General features: G+C 40.8%; 1 protein-coding gene across 1 annotated transcript in view; it reads right to left on the reverse strand.

The window, feature by feature from the left end:
- LLGL1 (LLGL scribble cell polarity complex component 1) overlaps positions 1 to 22,974 on the reverse strand; it is a 243,677-nt gene that overhangs the window by 179,467 nt on the left and 41,236 nt on the right. The window contains exon 2 of the mRNA XM_053694694.1: positions 19,819 to 19,916. Coding sequence (XP_053550669.1) covers positions 19,819 to 19,916 — 98 coding nt within the window. The remainder of the gene's footprint in view (positions 1 to 19,818; positions 19,917 to 22,974) is intronic.

The following is a 22,974-nucleotide window of genomic DNA, read 5'->3' on the forward strand; positions in this document are numbered from 1 at the left end:
CCGGTATTTGGGACTATATAGTGAGTGTTGGTAAATTTGAATTGATAGAGAATATATATACATACATATATAAAACCACCACCACAGAAGGGGGGGGGGCAGAGGTTGTGATAAGCAACTCCCCACAATATAAAAGAGTGGCAGCTATATATTTTAAGACTTCAGATGCCAGTGAGAGCTGCAATATGTTGCCTATGGGGTTAATTATAACTCTCAAACATTATTTGGAGCCAACCAACACACCCTTTTCTAGATAAGTTCAGTTATTAAAGTTTTATAGAACAGTGAAGGGACTGAAAAACTGGCTGCAGTGACCCAATTTAAACCTCTGGCTCAAGGACTGCAGGGGTTAAAAAGGCCCCATTGCAAGGCACTGCTGCCCACACATATCTGTCATTGCAACATGCACTCTGATCAGTCTCTGCACCCCCCACTCCTCCTCTCAGACATCCCCATAGCAACAGCAGCTCACCAAACCCTCAGTCGGACAACGCAGAACGAGAGAGGGGGCCGCTTTCCATCCCTTGTATTTGAACAGGGACAGCTATTCAGGGGGGAATGTTGCTTAGAGACAGCCAAATCTCTCCCCTCCCTGCTCAAGAGTCAATTGAACACTGCAAAGCAATATAAGGTTGTAGTTTATGGCATGGGAGGGGTTAAAGAAAAAAAGAATTTCTCAAAATATGTCCATTTGTTTTCTCTTCCTAATACCCTTGTCCTGGTGTCACCCTCAGGCAAGGGATTCTGGAAAACTCAACATCATTTTCGTTGAACCTTTAAAATACTCAAGAGTTCAGCAAGTTGATTCTTATAAACATAAAGAGCTTCTGAGCACTGCGCAGAGTGAAAGCCTCAAACTGATCCAAAACAGAACTGATTTACAGTGATAGCAATTGTAACTGGTTCCCTAATAAGATCTCAAATCTAAGAGCTATTTTAAGTGCAGTTTAATTCATCTTTTTTTATATAAGAGACCGTTTAATGTATAAGTTATCTAATCTATCCACTGGTCACCACTGTAAAAGACAAAACAAAAAAACATACACTTTAAAACTACACATGCGATTGCGTCTCTTTGCGCAGTTCTAAAGGATTTTTTTTTGTTAGGAGGGCTAAACAAATGATTAGTTAAAAGAAAAAAGCATCACATTATGATAGAGAAAAATAAAAAAGTAGTACTTTACAGCGGTCAGACAGAGCAGGGGCTTAGGAGATAAAAAGGTATACAGAAAAATAAAATAAACTGTCTCATATGAAAATTGATTGATTAAACTGCGCTCAGTAGTGCTTGGCTTTGATATCTGAGAAATGAAAATGGACACTGAAGTCAACTTTTTTTTTTTAATTTGTTTCATGTAAAAAAAAACAAATTATGCTCACTTGATAATTTAATTTCCATCGAGGGGAGGAGTCTCCACGGCTTCATTCATTACTATTGGGAATTAAGAACCTGGCCACCAGGAGGCGGCAAAGACACCCCAGCCAAAGGCTTTAATATTTCCCCCACTTCCCTCATCCCCTAGTCATTCTGCCGAGGGAACCAGGAAAAGTAGGAGAAATATCAGGGTAAAAAAAAGTGCCAGAAGATGATAAATTTAGGGCCACCCAACAGAGATATGGGCCGGAGCCGTGGACTCTCCTCCCCTCGATGGAAATGAAATTATCAGGTAAGCATAATTTATGTTTTCCATCTAAAAGGGGAGGAGAGTCCACGGCTTCATTCATTACTATTGCAAAACCTGCCTCCCACAAACCGCTTCAGCCGAAGCAAAAAACGTCAAACTTTTTTTTTTTTTTTTTTTTTTTTACACAAAAAAAGTGTGCAAGGAGGACCAGGTAGCCGCCTTACAAAATTTGCTCCATAGGAGGCCTCATTCTTGAAGGCCCAAGACAAAGCCACAGCTTTAGTTGAATGAGCCGTGATCCTCTGAGGAGGCTTATGTCCCGCTGTCTCATAAGCCAAGCGAATCAAGCTCCTCAACCAAAAAGACAAAGTAGCAGAGGCCCTTTGCCCCTTGCGCTTCCCAGAATACATCACAAAAAGAGATGTAGACCGTCTGAAATCCTTTGTAGCCTAAAGAAAGAACTTTAAGGCGCAAACCCCATCCAGGTTATGAAGTAACCTCTCCTTCGAAGAAGGGGGGTTAGGATACCAAGAAGGAACAACTATTTCCTGATTAATGTAACGGTTGGACACCACTTTGGGAAGAAATCCCAACCCAGTGCGAAGTACAGCCTTATCCTCATGAAACACCAGATAAGGAGGATCACATTGCAAGACAGCTACTTCAGATACTCTCTGTGCCAATACAATAGCCAACAGGAAGAGAACCTTCCAAGACAGAATCTTAAATGTCTATGGAATGCATAGGTTCGAACGGAACCCTCTGCAAAACCTTAAGGACTGAGTTTAAGCTCCAAGGTGGAGCCGACTGTCTAAAGAAAGGCCTGATTCTAGACAGAGCCGGAACAAAAGATTTAATGTCAGGAAGCTCAGCGAGTCTCCTATGCAACAACACTGATAATGCTGAAATCTGTCCCTTTAAATAACTAGCAGCACGACCCTTCTCCAGACCCTCTTGGAGAACGAACAAAATCCTGGATACCTTCACCTTATGCCAAGGATATCCATGCTTCTCACACCAGGACAAGCAAGTCATCCACACCTTATGGTAGATGCGATGAGTGACTGGCTTCCTTGTTTGAATTAGATTATCGCACCTTCAGAAAAGCCTCTCTTGGCTAAGATTAGGCATTGATCTCCACGCAGTCAGCCTCAGAGAATCTAGATTTTGATGCTGAAAGGGGCACTGTGACAGCAGATCCCTGCGACAGGGTAACCTCCACGACGGAGGGGGAAGACATCCCTACCAGATACGCAAACCACGCCCTCTGCGGCCACGAAGGAGCAATCAAAATGGAAGAAGCTCGCTCCTGTTTGATAGTGCTACTGGTAACGGCGGAAAAATGTAAGCTAGGCTGAACCCCCAAGGCACCGCTAAGGCATCTATCATCTCTGCCTGGGGATCTATGGACCTCGACCCATATCAAGGTAGTTTGCAATCGAGCCTGGACGCCATGAGATCTATCTCCGGTGTTCCCCATCTGTGACAAATCTTGGCAAACACTTCGGATGGAAAGACTGTCTGCTGAGAAAGTCTGCTTCCCAGTTGTCCACACCTGGAATGTGAAATCGCTGAGAGCGAGCAGTCGTGGGACTCCACCCATTCCAGAATCCGAGACACCTCCCTCATCGCAAGGGAGCGCCTTAACTGACCCCAGAGAAGGCCAAGCCTTCAGATCATTGTAGATTGCTCGTAGTTCTAGGATGTTGATCGGAAGGAGAGACTCCTCCCTGAACCACCTACCTTGTGCCATCCTGGCACCCCAAACAGCTACCTATCCTGACAGACTGGCATATGTGGTCACAATCTAACAGGACGGTCTCAAGGAGGATGTCCCCATGGACAGTTGCTCCGGACGAATCCACCAAAAGAGAGAGTTCAGAGTCTGAGCATCCAGGGATATCTGCTGTGATAGTTCTGAATGATCGCCATTCCACTATCTCAACATGCACAATTGAAGAGCTCTGAGGTGAAACCTGGCAAATCTGATGACATCTATGCTTGACACCATAAGACCCATCACCTCTATACATTGAGCCACCGATGGGCTTGAGGAGGACCGAAGGGCAAGACAGGTGGACTCAAGCTTCCTGCGCTGCTGATCTGTGAGAAATATCTTCATGGATATAGAGTCTATTATAGTGCCCAGGAACTCCACCCTGTTGCTGGGAACTCTTTCCTGAGTTGATCTTCCAACCGTGAGATTGGAGCAGAAGTGAATGATCCTCTGCAAGGCTGAGCGACGGCACCTGAACCAGGATATTGTCCAGGTAAGGCGCCACCGCAATGCCCCTGATCTGGCCACTGCAAGCAGCGCCCCCGAACCTTCATGAAGACTCAGGGCCGTTGCCAAACCAAAAGGAAGGGCCACAAACTGGAAGTGTTGGTCCAGAAATGCAAATCTTAGTAACCTGAAGTGGTCCCTGTGGATTGGCACATGAAGGTAAGCATCCTTTAAGTCTATAGTCATCATGAACTGTCTAGGGGCAGAATAGATCTGATTGCTTTCCATTTTGAACGATGGAACACTCAGAAACTTGTTTAAACACTTAAAGTCCAGAATTGTGCCCTTTTTTGGAACCACATGCAGAATCCGTCTCGGCGGGCTTCTTGCTCTGCTTAGACTTGTTTCAAGACTGAGCCAGCTTCCAAGATCAATTGGACTGGTCCGCTTTTGCGGCGGGTTGCTGGCGCACGGCCTTGTCCGCACGAAATGGATGAAAAATAGATCCTTTAGGCTTAGCCTTCTTATCCTGCGGTAGGAAAGCGCCCTTGCCTCCCGTAACCGTGGATATAATCCAATCCAATCCTGGAATGAACAGGATCTTTCCCTGAAAAGGCAAGGACAACAGCCTCACCTTAGAGGTCATGTCCGCAGACCAAGATTTTAGCCACAGAGCCCTGAGAACTAAAACAGAAAAACCTGACACCTTAGCATTCAGGCGAATAATTTGCATATTGGCATCACAGATGAAAGAATTGGCGATCTTCAGCGCCTTAATCTTCTCCTGTATCTCATCGATGGATGTCTCCCCTTCGACCATTTCACACCAATATGTCGCAGCTCCAGCGACCACCGCTGCTGGCTGAAAACAAACCCTGTGTGCTGAAACATCTTTCTCAACATGTTTTCCAGCTTTTTATCCAGGGGCTCTTTAAATGACGAACTATCCTCAAGGGGAATAGTCATCCGCTTTGCGAGTGTAGATATAGCCCCATCCACCTTAGGGATGATCCCCCACAGCTCAAGCTGAGAGTCCGGAACGGAGAACAGTTTTTTAAAGGAAGGAGAAAAGGAAGAACCTAATCGCTCCGATTCATTCTTAATATTAGCCATCGGGAAAGGCTGAGGTACTACCCTATCCTTGTAAAGCTTAAAAAAAAAAAAAAAAATTCACAGATCTCCGGTATCTTAGGTTCCGGAACCGCCAGAGTAACAAGCACGTGCCGTAACAGAAAGCGCAAATTCTCCATCCTAAACCTATAACCAGGCTGCTCCACCACCGGAGGTTTAGATGACACGAACTTCGACCCAGAAGGGGCCTAAGACGAATTGGAGTGGACCTAGTCATTATTTAGAGCCTCTGGATCTCCCATCGGTGAGGACAAACCCTGGGCCGGGCCGCTATGATAAAAAATAAATAAAAAATAAACAAATCACAACAAGTTCCTTCCTTCCTGAATAAAATCAGTGTTTTCTTCTCACACTTGGAGATGTGACCCTTTACACTGGTAGAGCAGAAGCAGTTCTTATCAGAAACCGTTTTATAGGTACTAAAAAGCCAATATTGAATTAAAAATTTAAAAAACATTTGCTGAACATTTTTTCTAGGTAAACATATTTATGCAAATGCTACTCTTCCATATGCATGTCTCTCCTCTTTCAAATGAGGGGTCTCCCTTCGCTTGTGTGCCTGTAGTGACATCACAGGGCCTTACAGGACAGGATCCTGATTGGAAGGGGGGGATAGATGCAAATGACCTGTTGCTGTCGTGTGCCTTTAACGGTTTAAAATTGTACGCGCTAATATTGGGAGAAAAATGGGGTTTATCTTCCTTTAAAATATATATATATTTGATCTATTTGTTTTCTTATTGATTAAGACAATATACAGGGTCCTATAAATATGAATATATCTTTGTAAAAATTGGGTATAATGTAGGATAACACTGTATAAAAGTTAATAATTTAAAGGATATACACAATATTAATATTATGTTAATATTGTCCTAGTTACCTATCAATGTCCTATAAGAATGCTGTACAATATAGAATACTGTAAAGTCGATAACAAAGGATGTATGAATGGGGAATATAATTTAAACTATTGATAAATAACAACCTCTTTTTTTCCCTTTTCTTTTTATTATTTTCTTAGATAACCATTTCTGTACTTATTCTAGCCTTTTCATTTTTGCAAAAACTTAATGCTGGAATTAACGTCTTAGTTTTTCTTGGTGAAGTCCAAGTCTGTACATATACTTTAAAATACTAATTAAAAAAAAATAATATAACGCCTTTAATACCCATTCCCCAGCTTTGCACAACCAACATTATTATATTAATATATTTTATAACATTTAAACCTCTAAATTTCTGTCTGTTTCTAAGCCACTACAGACAGACTCTTATCATATGCTTTTTATTTGCTTTTCACAACAGGAGACTGCTAGTTCATGTGGGCCATATAGATAACGCCACGGGCGTGAGCACAATGTTAAGTCGCACAACGGCACTAATTGGCTAAAATGCAAGTCAATAGATAATAAATAAAAGTCATGTGATCAGGGGGCTGTCAGAAGATGCTTAGACACAAGATAAAAAGTGTAATATAACAGTGTTGGTTATGCAAAACTGGGGAATGAGTAATAAAGGGATTATTGTAGACTGTCTCTAATCCTTTTGCAGGGATTAAACACAAAAAAGTAGAAATCGCAGAGCACTGCTGGTCCTGAGCAGAAACAGCCATCGATCCAAATTGACACTGCTAGTTCCGCACTAACGCGACTTAATGGATCAGCTCCATGTTTCGCTCTGGAGCAGCAGCGCTTTACGGATAACTAGCGGTAACTGTTTTTATCCCCTTTGTGGGGGTTAAACAGAGTATAGGGTTGATAGTCTTAAAAAGGTACACGCTCTAATGGGATTTACAGCATTTGTTTTGTATTTTTAAAATATAATGACCCTTTAAGTGCAACGTCCCAATAAAACGTGCGCACTAAGCAGAGCTGTAATATTGTTTTACACAATGAAATTTCATATTTTCATAGCATTTGTTTAGATTTATAGTTTGTTTGACATAACTCAGAGTGAGTGAGAGGCATTTGTCCACATGCTAAAAACAAACAGGATATACTGTCTATTAAAGCTGGATAACATCACAAGCGAATTATTAAAGGGACACTGAACCCAAATGTTCTCTTTTGTGATTCAGATAGAGCATGCAATTTTAAGCAACTTTCTAATTTACTCCTATTATCAAATTTTCTTCATTCCCTTGGTATCTTTATTTGAAATGCAAGAATGTAAGTTTAGATGCCGGCCCATTTTTGGTGAACAACCTGGGTTGTTCTTGCTGATTGGTGGATAAATTCATCCACCAATGAACAAGTACTGTCCAGGGTACTGAACCAAACAAATAGCTTTGATGCCTTCTTTTTCAAATAAAGATAGCAAGAGAACAAAGAAAAATTGATCATAAGAGTAAATTAGAAAGTTGCTTAAAATTGCATGCTCTATCTGAATCATGAAAGAAAAAATTTGGGTTCAGTGTCCCTTTAAATAAAAAGGAGAAGAAAATAAACAGATGAACCAGCCTTTACAATGAGCAAACATTCTTAGGTCTTCCCACTGAACAAAATAAGCAAAATATCCAGATCCGGTCCCCACCTATTACCAGACATTTCCTAAATAATGGATATTTAACAGTATGATATAGTAATATAAAATGGTTTAATTGTGTGCAATATACTTTCATTATTAATTATGTCCTCTTTTCCTGTAATTTAAAATGGTTAGTCTTCTAAATTCCACTTAGTTTTCCCATGATCCTCCATGTTTTCCCATTACCTCACTCATTACCTGCTGAGAACAATTAGGAACAGATATAAAAATAGGGGGGGGGGAAAGACTGTCCAAACAAGGATGTGTGAAACACAGGATTATCTAATAGGGTTTCCACACATTTTATTTCAAAGCCCTCCCCAATGGTTCTCAGCAGAACAGAAATAGAACTTTAGTTTAAACATTAGAGTACCCATTACTTTATAGAAACTAAATCTTTTCACTTATCTTCGATATTTAAACATCTAACAATTGTACCAACGCCAGTATTTGCTTTAAAAAGGGGTTTCCTCTAAGATTCAGATAAAGTAAATATATGATATCAACTTCCCAAATTGCTTCTCTTATATTTGTTTCATTCTCTTGGTATCCTTTGTTGCAGGAACAATGCACTACTGGGAGCTAGCTGAACACATCTGGTGACCCAATGACAAGAGAAATTTAAGTTCAACCACCAATTAGCAGTTGGCTACCAGTAGTAGCTGCTCCTGTGCCTACCAATGTATTTTTTTTCAACAAAGGAAACCAATACAAGAAATCAAATGAGATAATAGAAGATAAATGGAAATATTTTAATTCTCAGACCTTGAAACGCACCATGATGACTTATCAAGGCTAACCCTGATACATATGGATCCCTAATTGTTTAAGTGATAACCACTACAAAAAACAATTTATGCTTACCTGATACATTTATTTCTCTTGTAGTGTATCCAGTCCACGGATCATCCATTACTTGTGGGATATTCTCCTTCCCAACAGGAAGTTGCAAGAGGATCACCCACAGCAGAGCTGCTATATAGCTCCTCCCCTCACTGCCATATCCAGTCATTCGACCGAAACAAGCTGAGAAAGGAGAAACCATAGGGTGCAGTGGTGACTGTAGTTTAATTAAAATTTAGACCTGCCTGAAAAGGACAGGGCGGGCCGTGGACTGGATACACTACAAGAGAAATAAATTTATCAGGTAAGCATAAATTATGTTTTCTCTTGTTAAGTGTATCCAGTCCACGGATCATCCATTACTTGTGGGATACCAATACCAAAGATAAAGTACACGGATGATGGGAGGGACAAGGCAGGAACCACTGCCTGTAGAACCTTTCTCCCAAAAACAGCCTCCGAAGAAGCAAAAGTATCAAATTTGGAAAATTTGGAAAAAATATGAAGCGAAGACCAAGTTGCAGCCTTGCAAATCTGTTCAGAGGCCTCATTTTTAAAGGCCCAGGTGGAAGCCACAGCTCTAGTAGAATGAGCTGTAATCTTTTCAGGAGGCTGCTGTCCAGCAGTCTCATAGGCTAAACGGATTATACTCCGAAGCCAAAAAGAAATAGAGGTTGCCGAGGCCTTCTGACCTCTCCTCTGTCCAGAGTAAACAACAAACAGGTTAGATGTTTAGCGAAAATCTTTAGTAGCCTGTAAGTAAAACTTCAAGGCACGGACTACGTCTGTATTATGCAAAAGATGTTCCTTCTTTGAAGAAGGATTAGGACATAATGATGGAACAACAATCTCTTGATTGATATTCTTGTTAGAAACCACCTTAGGTAAAAACCCAGGTTTTGTACGCAGAACAACTTTATCTGAATGAAAGATCAGATAAGGAGAATCACAATGTAAGGCAGATAACTCCGAGACTCTTCGAGCCGAGGAAATAGCCATCAGAAAAAGAACTTTCCATGAAAGAAGTTTGATATCAATAGAATGAAGGGGTTCAAACGGAACCCCTTGAAAAACTTTAAGAACCAAGTTTAAGCTCCATGGAGGAGCAACAGGTTTAAACACAGGCTTAATTCTAACTAAAGCCTGACAAAATGCCTGAACGTCTGGAACTTCTGCCAGACGCTTGTGTAAAAGGACAGAGCAGAAATCTGTCCCTTTAAAGAACTAGCTGATAATCCTTTGTCCAAACCCTCTTGGAGGAAGGACAATATCCTAGGAATCCTAAACCTACTCCATGAGTAATTCTTGGATTCACACCAATGAAGATATTTACGCCATATCTTGTGGTAAATTTTCCTGGTGACAGGCTTTCGTGCCTGTATTAAGGTATCAATTACTGACTCGGAGAAGCCACCCTTTGATAGAATCAAGCATTCAATCTCCATGCAGTCAGTCTCAGAGAAAGTAGATTCGGATGATTGAAAGGACCTTGTGTTAGAAGGTCTTGTCTCAGAGGCAGAGTCCATGGTGGAAAGGATGACATGTCCACTAGGTCTGCATACCAGGTCCTGCGTGGCCACGCAGGCGCTATCAATATCACTGATGCTCTTTCCTGTTTGATTTTGGCAATCAGTCGAGGGAGCAGAGGAAACGGTGGAAACACATAAGCCAGGTTGAAGAACCAAGGTGCTGCTAGAGCATCTATCAGTGCCGCTTCTGGGTCCCTGGACCTGGATCCGTAACAAGGAAGCTTGGCGTTCTGGCGAGACGCCATGAGATCCAATTCTGGTTTGCCCCAACGGAGAACCAATTGAGCAAACACCTCCGGATGGAGTTCCCATTCCCCCGGATGAAAAGTCTGACGACTTAGAAAATCCGCCTCCCAGTTCTCTACACCTGGGATATGAATCGCTGACAGGTGGCAGGAGCGAGTCTCTGCCCAGCGAATTATCTTGGAGACTTCTGACATCGCTAGGGAACTCCTGGTTACCCCTTGATGGTTGATGTAAGCCACAGTCGTGATGTTGTCCGACTGAAATCTGATGAACCTCAGTGTTGCTAGCTGAGGCCAAGCCAGAAGAGCATTGAATATTGCTCTTAACTCCAGAATATTTATTGGGAGGAGTTTCTCCTCCTGAGTCCATGAACCCTGAGCCTTCAGGGAGTTCCAGACTGCACCCCAACCTAGAAGGCTGGCATCTGTTGTTACAATTGTCCAATCTGGTCTGCGAAAGGTCATCTCTGGTTTCCTGATCCAGATTTAGTAGAGGGGACAAATCTGTGTAATCCCCATTCCACTGACTGAGCATGCATAATTGCAGCGGTCTGAGATGCAGGCGCGCGAATGGCACTATGTCCATCGCCGCTACCATTAAGCCGATTACTTCCATGCACTGAGCCACCGAGGGGCGCGGAATGGAGTGAAGAACACGGCAAGCATTTAGAAGTTTTGATAATCTGGACTCCGTCAGGTAAATTTTCATTTCTACAGAATCTATTAGAGTCCTTAGGAATGAAACCCTTGTGAGAGGAGATAGAAAACTCTTTTCTTCGTTCACTTTCCACCCATGCGACCTCAGGAATGCCAGAACTATCTCTGTATGAGATTTGGCAATTTAAAAGCTTGACGCCTGTATCAGGATGTCGTCCAGGTAAGGAGCCACCGCTATGCCTCGCGGTCTTAGGACCGCCAGAAGTGAGCCCAGAACCTTTGTAAAAATTCTTGGGGCTGTAGCCAACCCGAATGGAAGAGCTACAAACTGGTAATGCCTGTCTAGAAAGGCAAACCTCAGGAACTGATGATGATTCTTGTGAATCGGAATGTGAAGGTAGGCATCCTTTAAGTCCACTGTGGTCATGTACTGACCCTCTTGGATCATGGGTAAAATGTTTTTTTTTGTTTAGGATCTTTAAATCCAAAATTGGTCTGAAGGTACCCTCTTTTTTGGGAACCACAAACAGATTTGAATAAAACCCCTGTCCTTGTTCCGTCCGCGGAACTGGATGGATCACTCCCATTACAAGGAGATCTTGTACGCAGCTTAGGAATGCCTCTTTCTTTATCTGGTTTGCAGATAATCTTGAAAGGTGAAATCTCCCTTGTGGAGGAGAAGCTTTGAAGTCCAGAAGATATCCCTGAGATATGATATCCAACGCCCAGGGATCCTGAACATCTCTTGCCCACGCCTGGGCGAAGAGAGAGAGAGTCTGCCCCCTACTAGATCCATTGTCAGATAGGGGGCCGCTCCTTCATGCTGTCTTAGAGGCGGCAGCAGCAGGCTTTCTGGCCTGCTTGCCCTTGTTCCAGGACTGGTTAGGTCTCCAGGCCTGCTTGGATTGAGCAAAAGTTCCCTCTTGTTTTGAAGCAGAGGAAGTTGATGCTGCACCTGCCTTGAAATTTCGAAAGGCACGAAAATTAGACTGTTTGGCCTTTGCTTTGGCCCTGTCCTGAGTAAGGGTATGACCCTTACCTCCAGTAATGTCAGCAATAAATTCTTTCAAACCAGGCCCGAATAAGGTCTGCCCCTTGAAAGGAATGTTGAGTAATTTAGACTTTGAAGTCACATCAGCTGACCAGGATTTGAGCCATAGCGCCCTACGCGCCTGGATGGCGAATCCGGAATTCTTAGCCGTTAGTTTAGTCAAATGAACAATGGCATCAGAAACAAATGAGTTAGCTAGCTTAAGAGTTCTAAGCTTGTCAACAATTTCAGTCAATGGAGCTGTATGGATGGCCTCTTCCAGGGCCTCAAACCAGAATGCCGCCGCAGCAGTGACAGGCGCAATGCATGCAAGGGGCTGTAAAATAAAACCTTGTCGAATAAACATTTTCTTAAGGTAACCCTCTAATTTTTTTTATCCATTGGATCTGAAAAAGCACAACTGTCCTCAACTGGGATAGTGGTACGCTTTGCTAAAGTAGAAACTGCTCCCTCCACCTTAGGGACTGTCTGCCATAAGTCCCGTGTAGTGGCATCTATTGGAAACATTTTTCTAAATATAGGAGGTGGGGAAAAGGGCACACCGGGCCTATCCCACTCCTTACTAATAATTTCTGTAAGCCTTTTAGGTATTGAAAAAACATCAGTACTCACCGGCACTACATAGTATTTATCAAGCCTACACAATTTCTCTGGCACTGCAATTGTGTCACAGTCATTCAGAGCAGCTAATACCTCCCCAAGCAATACACGGAGGTTCTCAAGCTTAAATTTAAAATTAGAAATCTCTGAATCAGGTCTCCCCGATTCAGAGATGTCACCCACAGACTGAAGCTCTCCGTCCTCAGGTTCTGCATATTGTGACGCAGTATCAGACATGGCTTACAGCATCTACGCGCTCTGTATCTCGTCTAACCCCAGAGCTATCGCGCTTGCCCCTCAATTCAGGCAATCTGGATAATAACTCTGACAGGGTATTATTTATGATTGCAGCCATGTCCTGCAAAGTAATCGCTATGGGCGTCCCTGATGTACTTGGCGCCATATTAGCGTGCGTCCCTTGAGCGGGAGGCGAAGGGTCAGACACGTGGGGAGAGTTAGTCGGCATAACTTCCCCCTCGACAGACCCCTCTGGTGACAATTCTTTTATAGATAAAGACTGATCTTTACTGTTTAAGGTGAAATCAATACATTTAGTACACATTCTCCTATGGGGCTCCACCATGGCTTTTAAACATAATGAACAAGTATCCTCTGTTTCAGACATGTTTGTACAGACTAGCAATGAGACTAGCAAGCTTGGAAAACACTTTAAAGCAAGTTAACAAGCAATATAAAAAAATGTTACTGTGCCTTTAAGAGAAACAAATTGACGAAATTTGAAATAACAGTGAAAAAAGGCAGTTATACTAACAAAATTTTTACAGTGTATGTAACAAGTCAGCAGAGCATTGCACCCACTTGCAAATGGATGATTAACCCCTTAATAACAAAAACAGAATAATACATGACAAAAACGTTTTTTAAACACAGTCACAACAACTGCCACAGTCTACTGTGATTGTTACCCTCCTCAAACACAACTTTGAAGCCTTTTGAGCCCTTCAGAGATGTCCTGTATCATGCAGAGGGAAGCTGAATGTCTCTGTCAGTATTTTTATCTGCACAGAAAAGCACTAAAATAGGCCCTTCCCACTCACATTGCGACAGTGGAAAGCCTGTTACTAGGCAAAAATCAAGCCGCCATGTGGAAAAAAAAAAAACTAGGCCCCAATAAGTTTTGTCACCAAACATATATAAAAATGATTAACATGATAGCAAAATGTTTTATATTACACTTTTATAAGAGTATGTATCTCTGTTAATAAGCCTGATACCAGTCACTATCACTGCATTTAAGGCTTAACTTACATTAATCCGGTATCAGCAGCATTTTTCTAGCAAATTCCATCCCTAGAAATATGTTAACTGCACATACCTTATTACAGGAAAACCTGCACGCTATTCCCCCTCTGAAGTTACCTCACTCCTCAGAATATGTGAGAACAGCAAAGGATCTTAGTTACTTCTGCTAAGATCATAGAAATCACAGGCAGATTCTTCTTCTAATGCTGCCTGAGATGAAACAGTACACTCCGGTACCATTTAAAAATAACTAACTTTTGATTGAAGTTAAAAAAAACTAACTATAATACACCACTCTCCTCTTACTACGTCCATCTTTGTTGAGAGTTGCAAGAGAATGACTGGGTATGGCAGTGAGGGGAGGAGCTCTTGCTCTTCCTCTTGCAACTTCCTGTTGGGAAGGAGAATATCCCACAAGTAATGGATGATCCGTGGACTGGATACACTTAACAAGAGAAATACCTTTTTTTTTTTTTCAAAAGTGTAAAAGAGTCTGACACAGATGGCAGATTCCTGTGACTAGTGGGTCTTCTCTCTATGGGAAACCAATAACACTTATTAATGTCTCCGCCCACAACACTGAACAAAAAATATTTTTTTATGAAAATGTTCAACCACATCCTAGACATCTCAAAAGGCCCACTTTATATAGGAGGGGACTTCAATATCCCCCTTCAACGCCACCTAGATATTTCTAATACCCAACTTAAACCAAACTAAATTCCATACATACTCTTGAAAAATCTGAAACTTCATAAATTATGATGATACCTGGCATTTCCTCCATCATGCCACGAAGGATTATACATTTTATTCATACCCTAATAAATCATACAGCCATATAGACTACCATTTCAGTAATCAAATAGGCCTTTCACAAATACGCTGATGTGAAATATCGCCTACCTCATGGCTCAGACCATTTAGCAGTGATGCTACACATCAACTGGCCAGAACACTCATCTAACCCCTTTCCTCTATAAACTTGACGACACATTGCTAAGCAATGTGGAGTTGATTGCCAAACTAAATACCCTGAAGGAATACTTCCATATCAATACACCCTCAATACCCAATCAGTTTGCCGTCTGGGAAGCACACAAATGCTTACTCAGAGGGGAATTCATAAAATTAAGAGCCCAAATGAAGCGAACCCAAAAGGAAAACAATGATCTGACTAATAAGCTATCAAATGTAGACTTCCAACACAAACAATCCTCACTGGACCCCCAAATTTAATCTGAGATAACAGACACTAGAAAAGCCCTAGATGACTTTCGGCAAATAGAATACCCAACCCTCCAACGCAAAACAATACCTAGCAAGAACTCTAAAGAAAAGAAAAACTTAAATCACATATTTACGAATTACGTCCTCCCAACAAACCTCCATTAAATACCTCTGTCATTCTCCAAGCATTTCACACTTATTACTCAGACTTATACAATATCAACCCAACAACTTCACCCTCCCACCTTCTGCATAAACTTGAACAATTTGTCCAAAACAGCCCCTTACAGATGAACTGGAAAATCTTAACTCGCCTATGACTACGCGAGAAATATTAAAGGCTATTCAAGCATTCAAGAGGCAAAAGCCCCGGCCCAGATGGCTTCTCCACAAAATATTACCAAACATTCGAAGAAGCTCTTGCCCCACACCTAAATACAATTAGCAAAATCGCCAATGGAGCCAAGTTTTCTCCCTCCATGTTGGAGGCACACGTGGTAGTCTTACCCAAACCCGGCAAACCGGCCACAACACCCTCAAATTTCTGACCCATCTCAATGATAAATGTGGACATTAAACTGTATGCCAAAATCCTTACCACTCGCTTAAATAGAGTCCTTCCAGTCCTGATCCACACAAACCAAGTAGGATTCACCCCACATCGAGAGGCCAGAGATAACAACACTAAAATCTTAAACATTATAGAATATACTAACAACCATCAGATCTCTTCCGTAGTCCTTTCAATGGACGCCGAAAAGGAATTTGATCGCCTAAGCTTGTCATTCCATTCACATACACTAATAAGATTTGGATTAAACAGAATTTGTCCATACAATTTTCGCCCTTTGCAACAACCCAACAGCTAAAATTAAACTAAATGACTCCCTATCAAACCCCTTCCAAATGAATCTATTTATGCTAGCAATGGAAATCCTAGCAACATACATTAGAAACTCCCCCACTATTAGTAAAATTGCTATAGGCCAAAATTAATATAAATGTCCTTCTATGCTGACAATATTATACTCACACTAACAAAACTAGACACCTCCATCACATCCCTAATGTCCCTTCTAAAACTATATGGAAACCTCTCAAATTTTCGCATCAATTACTCTAAATCAGAAATCAGTTTAGGAGCAACGCAAGGAAATTTAATCCTCTTAAAATCATATCAATTCAGACACCAACCTGTAGCACTTAAGGGGCAGTAAACTTACAAACTAATGTTATATAATTCTGCACATAGTGCAGAATTATATAACAGCTTAGTGAGTGGCAGATTTATACATTAAAGTATTGCAGAGGATTTTTTTTAAAAAGTTTATTTTTCCCAGAACGCCACTCCTTGCTCTACTGAACAGGTCTTGTTTAAACTGAAAGTAGCTCGCTCCTGCTACTAGACTAGAGCGAGCTACATTCAGTTTAATGGCGCGACCAGGCACGCTGTGACTAGACAGTGTTGCTGTAATGCGCTGAGGAAAAACCAGACCCGCTCAGTAGAGCAAGGAGTGGCGTTGTGGAAAAAAACAAACTTTTAAATAAAAACCATCTGCAATACTTTAAAATGTATAAATCTGCCACTAAGCACTATGTGCAGAATTATATAACATTAGTTTGTAAGTTTACTGCCCCTTTAAATATCTAGGTATTTACATCCCTCCACACCTCAGTAGATTAATTATTCTAAACTACGAGCCTCTTAATTCCCAAATAATTTCCACTTTACAATCCTGGAACCATAAGCCCATCTCATAGTTGGGTAAAATTAACGCAATCAAATAATTCTACCAAAAATTCCCATCTCAATTCCGGATACTACCCTTCGCCAATTCCAGAAACTCAAACTCCTTCATATAGAGTTATAAGCGCCCTAGAGTCACTACGCATACCCTCTACCACACCAAATCTTATGGAGGCTTAGTAACCCCAAACCTTGCATTCCATCGCCAAGTAACCTTCATGACTAGAATTGTAGACTGTTGTAAACACACCAATCAAAGAATGGGTATCTCTAGAATGCGAACTCTACAAACGTGAACACCTAGGAGGACTAAGCTGGCTCCCAGGCATACGCGACCGAATGAACCACACGGTACCCTCCCTTATACGTGAAACATTTAAGAACTGGAATTCTAAAAATAAAATAAAAAAAAAAAAAGGAGCAAAAAACACACACCACATGTAAATTAATTTCGACACCACAATACCCCTCAACACCTATACTGAACAATCCCAATATCCCTCTACAATTTAGACCACCCAATTCAACCTCCCACCTGCTGTTACAAAATGGCAAACTCAAAACAAAAAGGAGAAATTGCAGAAATCATGGGCCCCACATTTAATAATTATTTTTTATACCAGCAACTTTCACACTATTTAACACGTACAGATAAACACAACACATGTAGATCCCTAACACCATTTAAAACGATATGCTACATGCCTTTCCCACATACGGGAATTCTCTCCCCATCATATAAACTGCTTCTCTCACACCACGCCGAACATCCCCCATCATATGTCGCCAGCTGGGAAACAGAACTCAATGGACCACCAACAATTAAAAACATGGCACATAATATACAAACAGATGAGCTCCTCCTCCTCTTCAATATCTCTTACAGAAATGAATATGAAGCTCTTATGCAGATGGTATTACACCCCAGACAAACTTGGAAAAATGATACCTGACTACCATACCGACTGTTGGAGAGGTTGCAAGCATAGAGGCACATTTACACACATATCATGAACATGTCCCATAGCTCAACAATATTGTTTAAACATCAAGAAAGGATTTTTAAACACTTCCCTACCCCTTAAACCATGGACATTCTTATTCAACTTTATACCCCCTTTAAAGTGCACACTTCAACTTAAACTACTGACCATTATGATAAACATGGCCAAATGCTTTATCCCATACCATGGCCATGGGGGGGGGGGGATAAAAAAAAATTCAACTACAATGGTAATAATCTCATAATCGTGATATATTTATTTAACGCCGTTTGAATACATTGTATATAACTGGTACTGAGTTTAAGCTACTTTTAAACAGTGTGTGTGTGTGTGTGTGTAGGAGCCGGTCTTTTTTGTTGGCAAATATCATTAATAAAATTATCAAGTATGCATGTGCCAAACTGATTGTGTGTAAAAGAAAATTAAACTATGTAATAGAGTGGGGCAATCTTTTTAGTCTTTTGCAATCTTTTTTGTGTATATTTATTGCCCACAACTCTAGAATTCAAGGGTAAGCTAATTTCAGCACTAATAAATTTAACCCTTGAATTTTGATCAAGAAAATACATTTTCCCTTGCACCACCCTTTTCTTTACCAAAAGAATTACTTTACCAACTATACAATTCTGGAGAGACAGTTACCACTGCCATAGAACTAGAACAATACCCCTACGCAAGAAATTAGACGAATACTCTTCCCTTCGTTTCATCTGGAACAAACATATCCATTCTCTGCAACCCCTAAACAACCAGGGATAAATACATAAAATGACTTTCTTATTCAAGATTCCCAAAATAAATTTGGGTATAGGAACTCTTCTCCCGCCTTAGAGCCGCTTCAAATATTCTGATTAATAACCTCCAATGTAAACCATTGCACTCAAAATGTATCACTTTGTCTTCTCTTACTGCGTTACGTTAATGCACAGATATTTTTATTATTTTGTTTGTCTCTTTGTTTATCTGTTTTCATCAGTTAAATAAACCTAAAGAGCAACAATTACTAAACAAATAAACTCATCCAAAGTGACTTTAAATCCTTACCCTAGGACCCTTTACTGGGCCACAGGTAACTACTACTAACCTAAACATTTGATTTCTGAACAAATGCCATGCTCACAATTTTACCTAATGTTTGTTACACCATGTTAATATGTATTTACTCTTTTTATTTAAAAAAAAAAAAAAAAAAGAGCTTTATTTTAGAAAAGGACAGGTTCTCAATATGTGCACAGATTGAAGTGCAGTGTGTAAACAATATCGTGTGTCGTTTAGGCAATATTTACATGTCGTAATACAGTTTTTATACATGTAACCTAAAGGCAGTTTTATACAATGTTTAATGCTTTTGTATACATAATACAATCAGAAAGATAGTATCAGAAAGGTAATATTTGTTGTTTGAAATAAATATAGACTGGTTTGATTTTTGAGTTCTAAAATGCAGAGAAAATAATACAAATTAAAAAAAAGTTTGGATTTCAGAATAAGTTTGGAATTTTGTATTTAGGGATTTTTACCTGTAATACTAATAATTCTGCCAGGAGAAAACGGCAGTCGTCCACACACGTGAATATTTGTATTAGGAGATTGTACAAGTGGAATTTGATTAATGAAATTAAATGAACAAGCATATTTTAAAGGCTGTGCATGAGATTTCTAAACTGACCTTTGTACTGCACCATTGTATTTACAAGGTATGTTTCTGGCTTATATTGGAAGAGAATGTTGAGAATCATAACAGAAAGAAGGAGTTTGGTGTTTTGTGAATAATTTGAATTGATTCAATCAACATAACATGGGAAAGGCTTAAGACCCAGAACCACTACAGCAGAGCAGTCCTATCCGATAATTACATTTTTCCAGGGGTTTGAGCAGAGGGCAGCTATTGTGCAAACCCTCCTCCTCTTCACACTAAGGAATTGTCTCCACTAATGTTCATAGAACCAGGAACTTGAGCACAGGTTTGGCAAAATACAATACAAATACATTTTACAGGAGGTAGAGAGTAAAACAGACCTACTACTTCAGTAAATGAAGCTTTATAGAGAAGGATATAGTATACATGCGCTCTAGTCAAATACATTTTTTTATGAAAATATAAAATCCATAAAAAAAAAATTTAACAAAAAAAGGATACATTTTAACAGCACCTGATTTTGTCCCAATGGCCATAATTCTGAGAATGGGGTCAAAGGCAAGAGAGCTTGGCTGGTTGGGAAATCCATGTTCTACAGTCTGCAAAGAAAAAAAAAATAATAATAAAAATGAATAAATATGATCACAGCTGGGTACAACCTCCCCCATCCACCCATTTTCCAATAACATTTCATATCTATATCTTCTTAAATTTGCTATGACAGTTTGTCCCAACCCCTAATCATAATGACCGTTTCTGGCTTCTTTCACCCTCACATCCTTTACATTTTAAGCTTGAGCAATTTCCTTCCTGCAGCCAGAACTCCAAAGCTTTATTACCTTTTACAGGATTCAAGGTTTGGGGGCTCTGCTGCCTGTCCCTCATTCTAATCCCCACGAACATGGTACTGGTTTGCCGAGACCAGCATAGCTATACCCCAACCTAGCCATCCCATGCCAGCTCCACACCAAGCTGCGTCACTGACTTGATGAGTCTTTACCCCTGGCTCTCCCCGACTTGGTCATCCTCTCCATCCCTGATAGGGTCTGGGAAAGGTAGGCAGTATGTGTAGGTCACACTGCACACAAGTTAATCTTCTACAGATTGTGCTTATAGATCATTAAATGGATACTAAACCTAATTTTCTAATTTACTATTTTTATCAATTTTTTTGTTCTCTCGCTATCTTTATTTGAAAAAGCAGGAATCTAAGCTAAGCAGCTGGTCCATTTTTGGTTCAGCACCCTGGATAGTGCTTGCTGATTGGTGACTACTTTTAGACACCAATTAGAAAGCGGAAGCCAGGTGCCTGAACCAAAAATGGCCCAGCTGCTTAGCTTAGATTCCTGCTTTTTCAAAGAAATATTGATAAAAAGGAGTACGGTAAATTAGAAAGTTGCATAAAATTGCATGATTTATCTGAATCATGGAAAAAAAAAAAAAAAAAAAAAAAAAAAAATTAGGTTTAGTATCCCTTTAAATTTAGCATTTCAACAATACGTTTAATTCTCAATAATAAAACATTCTATACTACTGAAATAAACATATTTATTTTGCTTCTATTTGGTGTTAAAAACATATGAAAGTTTTACTTGGTCCACTTCCCCCCAGGGAGGCTAGGGTTATTTGCATAAATAAAAAGAGAAGCGCTCAACCTGGGAACGAACAATAGCATAATAGCATGTTCTATGGCTAGTTACCACCCAAGAAGCAGCCTCTTTTTGCTCAACATGTGCCTTTGCACAGAGAAGAACTTTCCTGAAGCATATCAGTCTGATCCTGACTTCACAGTACAGTCCAGCCCCGAAAACAGAATTTATGTTTACCTGATAAATTACTTTCTCCAACGGTGTGTCCGGTCCACGGCGTCATCCTTACTTGTGGGATATTCTCTTCCCCAACAGGAAATGGCAAAGAGCCCAGCAAAGCTGGTCACATGATCCCTCCTAGGCTCCGCCTTCCCCAGTCATTCGACCGACGTAAAGGAGGAATATTTGCATAGGAGAAATCATATGATACCGTGGTGACTGTAGTTAAAGAAAATAATTCATCAGACCTGATTAAAAAACCAGGGCGGGCCGTGGACCGGACACACCGTTGGAGAAAGTAATTTATCAGGTAAACATAAATTCTGTTTTCTCCAACATAGGTGTGTCCGGTCCACGGCGTCATCCTTACTTGTGGGAACCAATACCAAAGCTTTAGGACACGGATGATGGGAGGGAGCAAATCAGGTCACCTAGATGGAAGGCACCACGGTTTGCAAAACCTTTCTCCCAAAAATAGCCTCAGAAGAAGCAAAAGTATCAAATTTGTAAAATTTGGTAAAAGTGTGCAGTGAAGACCAAGTCGCTGCCTTACATATCTGATCAACAGAAGCCTCGTTCTTAAAGGCCCATGTGGAAGCCACGGCCCTAGTGGAATGAGCTGTGATTCTTTCAGGAGGCTGCCGTCCGGCAGTCTCATAAGCCAATCTGATGATGCTTTTAAGCCAAAAAGATAGAGGTGTAGAAGTTGCTTTTTGACCTCTCCTTTTACCAGAATAAACAACAAACAAGGAAGAAGTTTGTCTGAAATCCTTTGTAGCATCTAAATAGAATTTTAGAGCACGCACTACATCCAAATTGTGCAACAAACGTTCCTTCTTTGAAACTGGATTCGGACACAAAGAAGGCACGACTATCTCCTGGTTAATGTTTTTGTTAGAAACAACTTTCGGAAGAAAACCAGGTTTAGTACGCAAAACCACCTTATCTGCATGGAACACCAGATAAGGAGGAGAACACTGCAGAGCAGATAACTCTGAAACTCTTCTAGCAGAAGAAATTGCAACCAAAAACAAAACTTTCCAAGATAATAACTTGATATCAACGGAATGTAGGGGCTCAAACGGAACCCCCTGAAGAACTGAAAGAACTAAATTGAGACTCCAAGGGGGAGTCAAAGGTTTGTGTTACAGAAGCATTAGTTATTTTGTTGTGAAGAGCTTATTTCCCAGCAGCAATGCCTGAACCAGCAAGCCAGCGCCTAAGAAGGGCTCCAAGAAAACCGTAACAAGTATCATTTCATAAAGAGTTAACTTTTTTTTCAGCTTTTAGAAACTATTGTCTAATCACCTCTGGAGCCAGACTGCTAATTGATAAGATGAACTTGTAAACTTGTTATCTTAAGTACTGTAATCCTATTGTGGCCTGTCAAAGGACAGTGCTCTCTATCTAAATGTGTGATGGGGGATTTTGTGCTTCCCCCCCTCTCCCCCTGGGAGTGCCCTGTGTGCATGTAACCTTAATAAAAAGCAGGCTGGGCATCCCAGTCCTGAGTTCTTGTTTGACCCTCAATCGCAGCGTTGACTCGTTTTTGTGGGCAGAAGGGTATCCTAGCTGTACTGCAGCTAAGGGAGATTATTCTATATTTGCGAGACTCATATAGAATACTATGGAAAGCAGCTTCTCCCCTCTTTAGCAATAGGGATCCAGGCTACTAAGCGGTCCATCTCTCAGCGAGACTAAGGGTAACCGTAACATTTGGCGGCAGCGGCGGGATTTTCCTGGATTTCCTAGGAGAGGTACAGAACGGATGGAGAGCGCTTACGAAAAATTGAAGCGTACAACCCTAAAGGATTTACTTGAAAGCAGAGGGGGGTACGCCAGCAACCGG

The sequence above is a fragment of the Bombina bombina genome, chromosome 11, assembly GCF_027579735.1.
Source record: "Bombina bombina isolate aBomBom1 chromosome 11, aBomBom1.pri, whole genome shotgun sequence".
Lineage (NCBI taxonomy): Eukaryota > Metazoa > Chordata > Amphibia > Anura > Bombinatoridae > Bombina > Bombina bombina.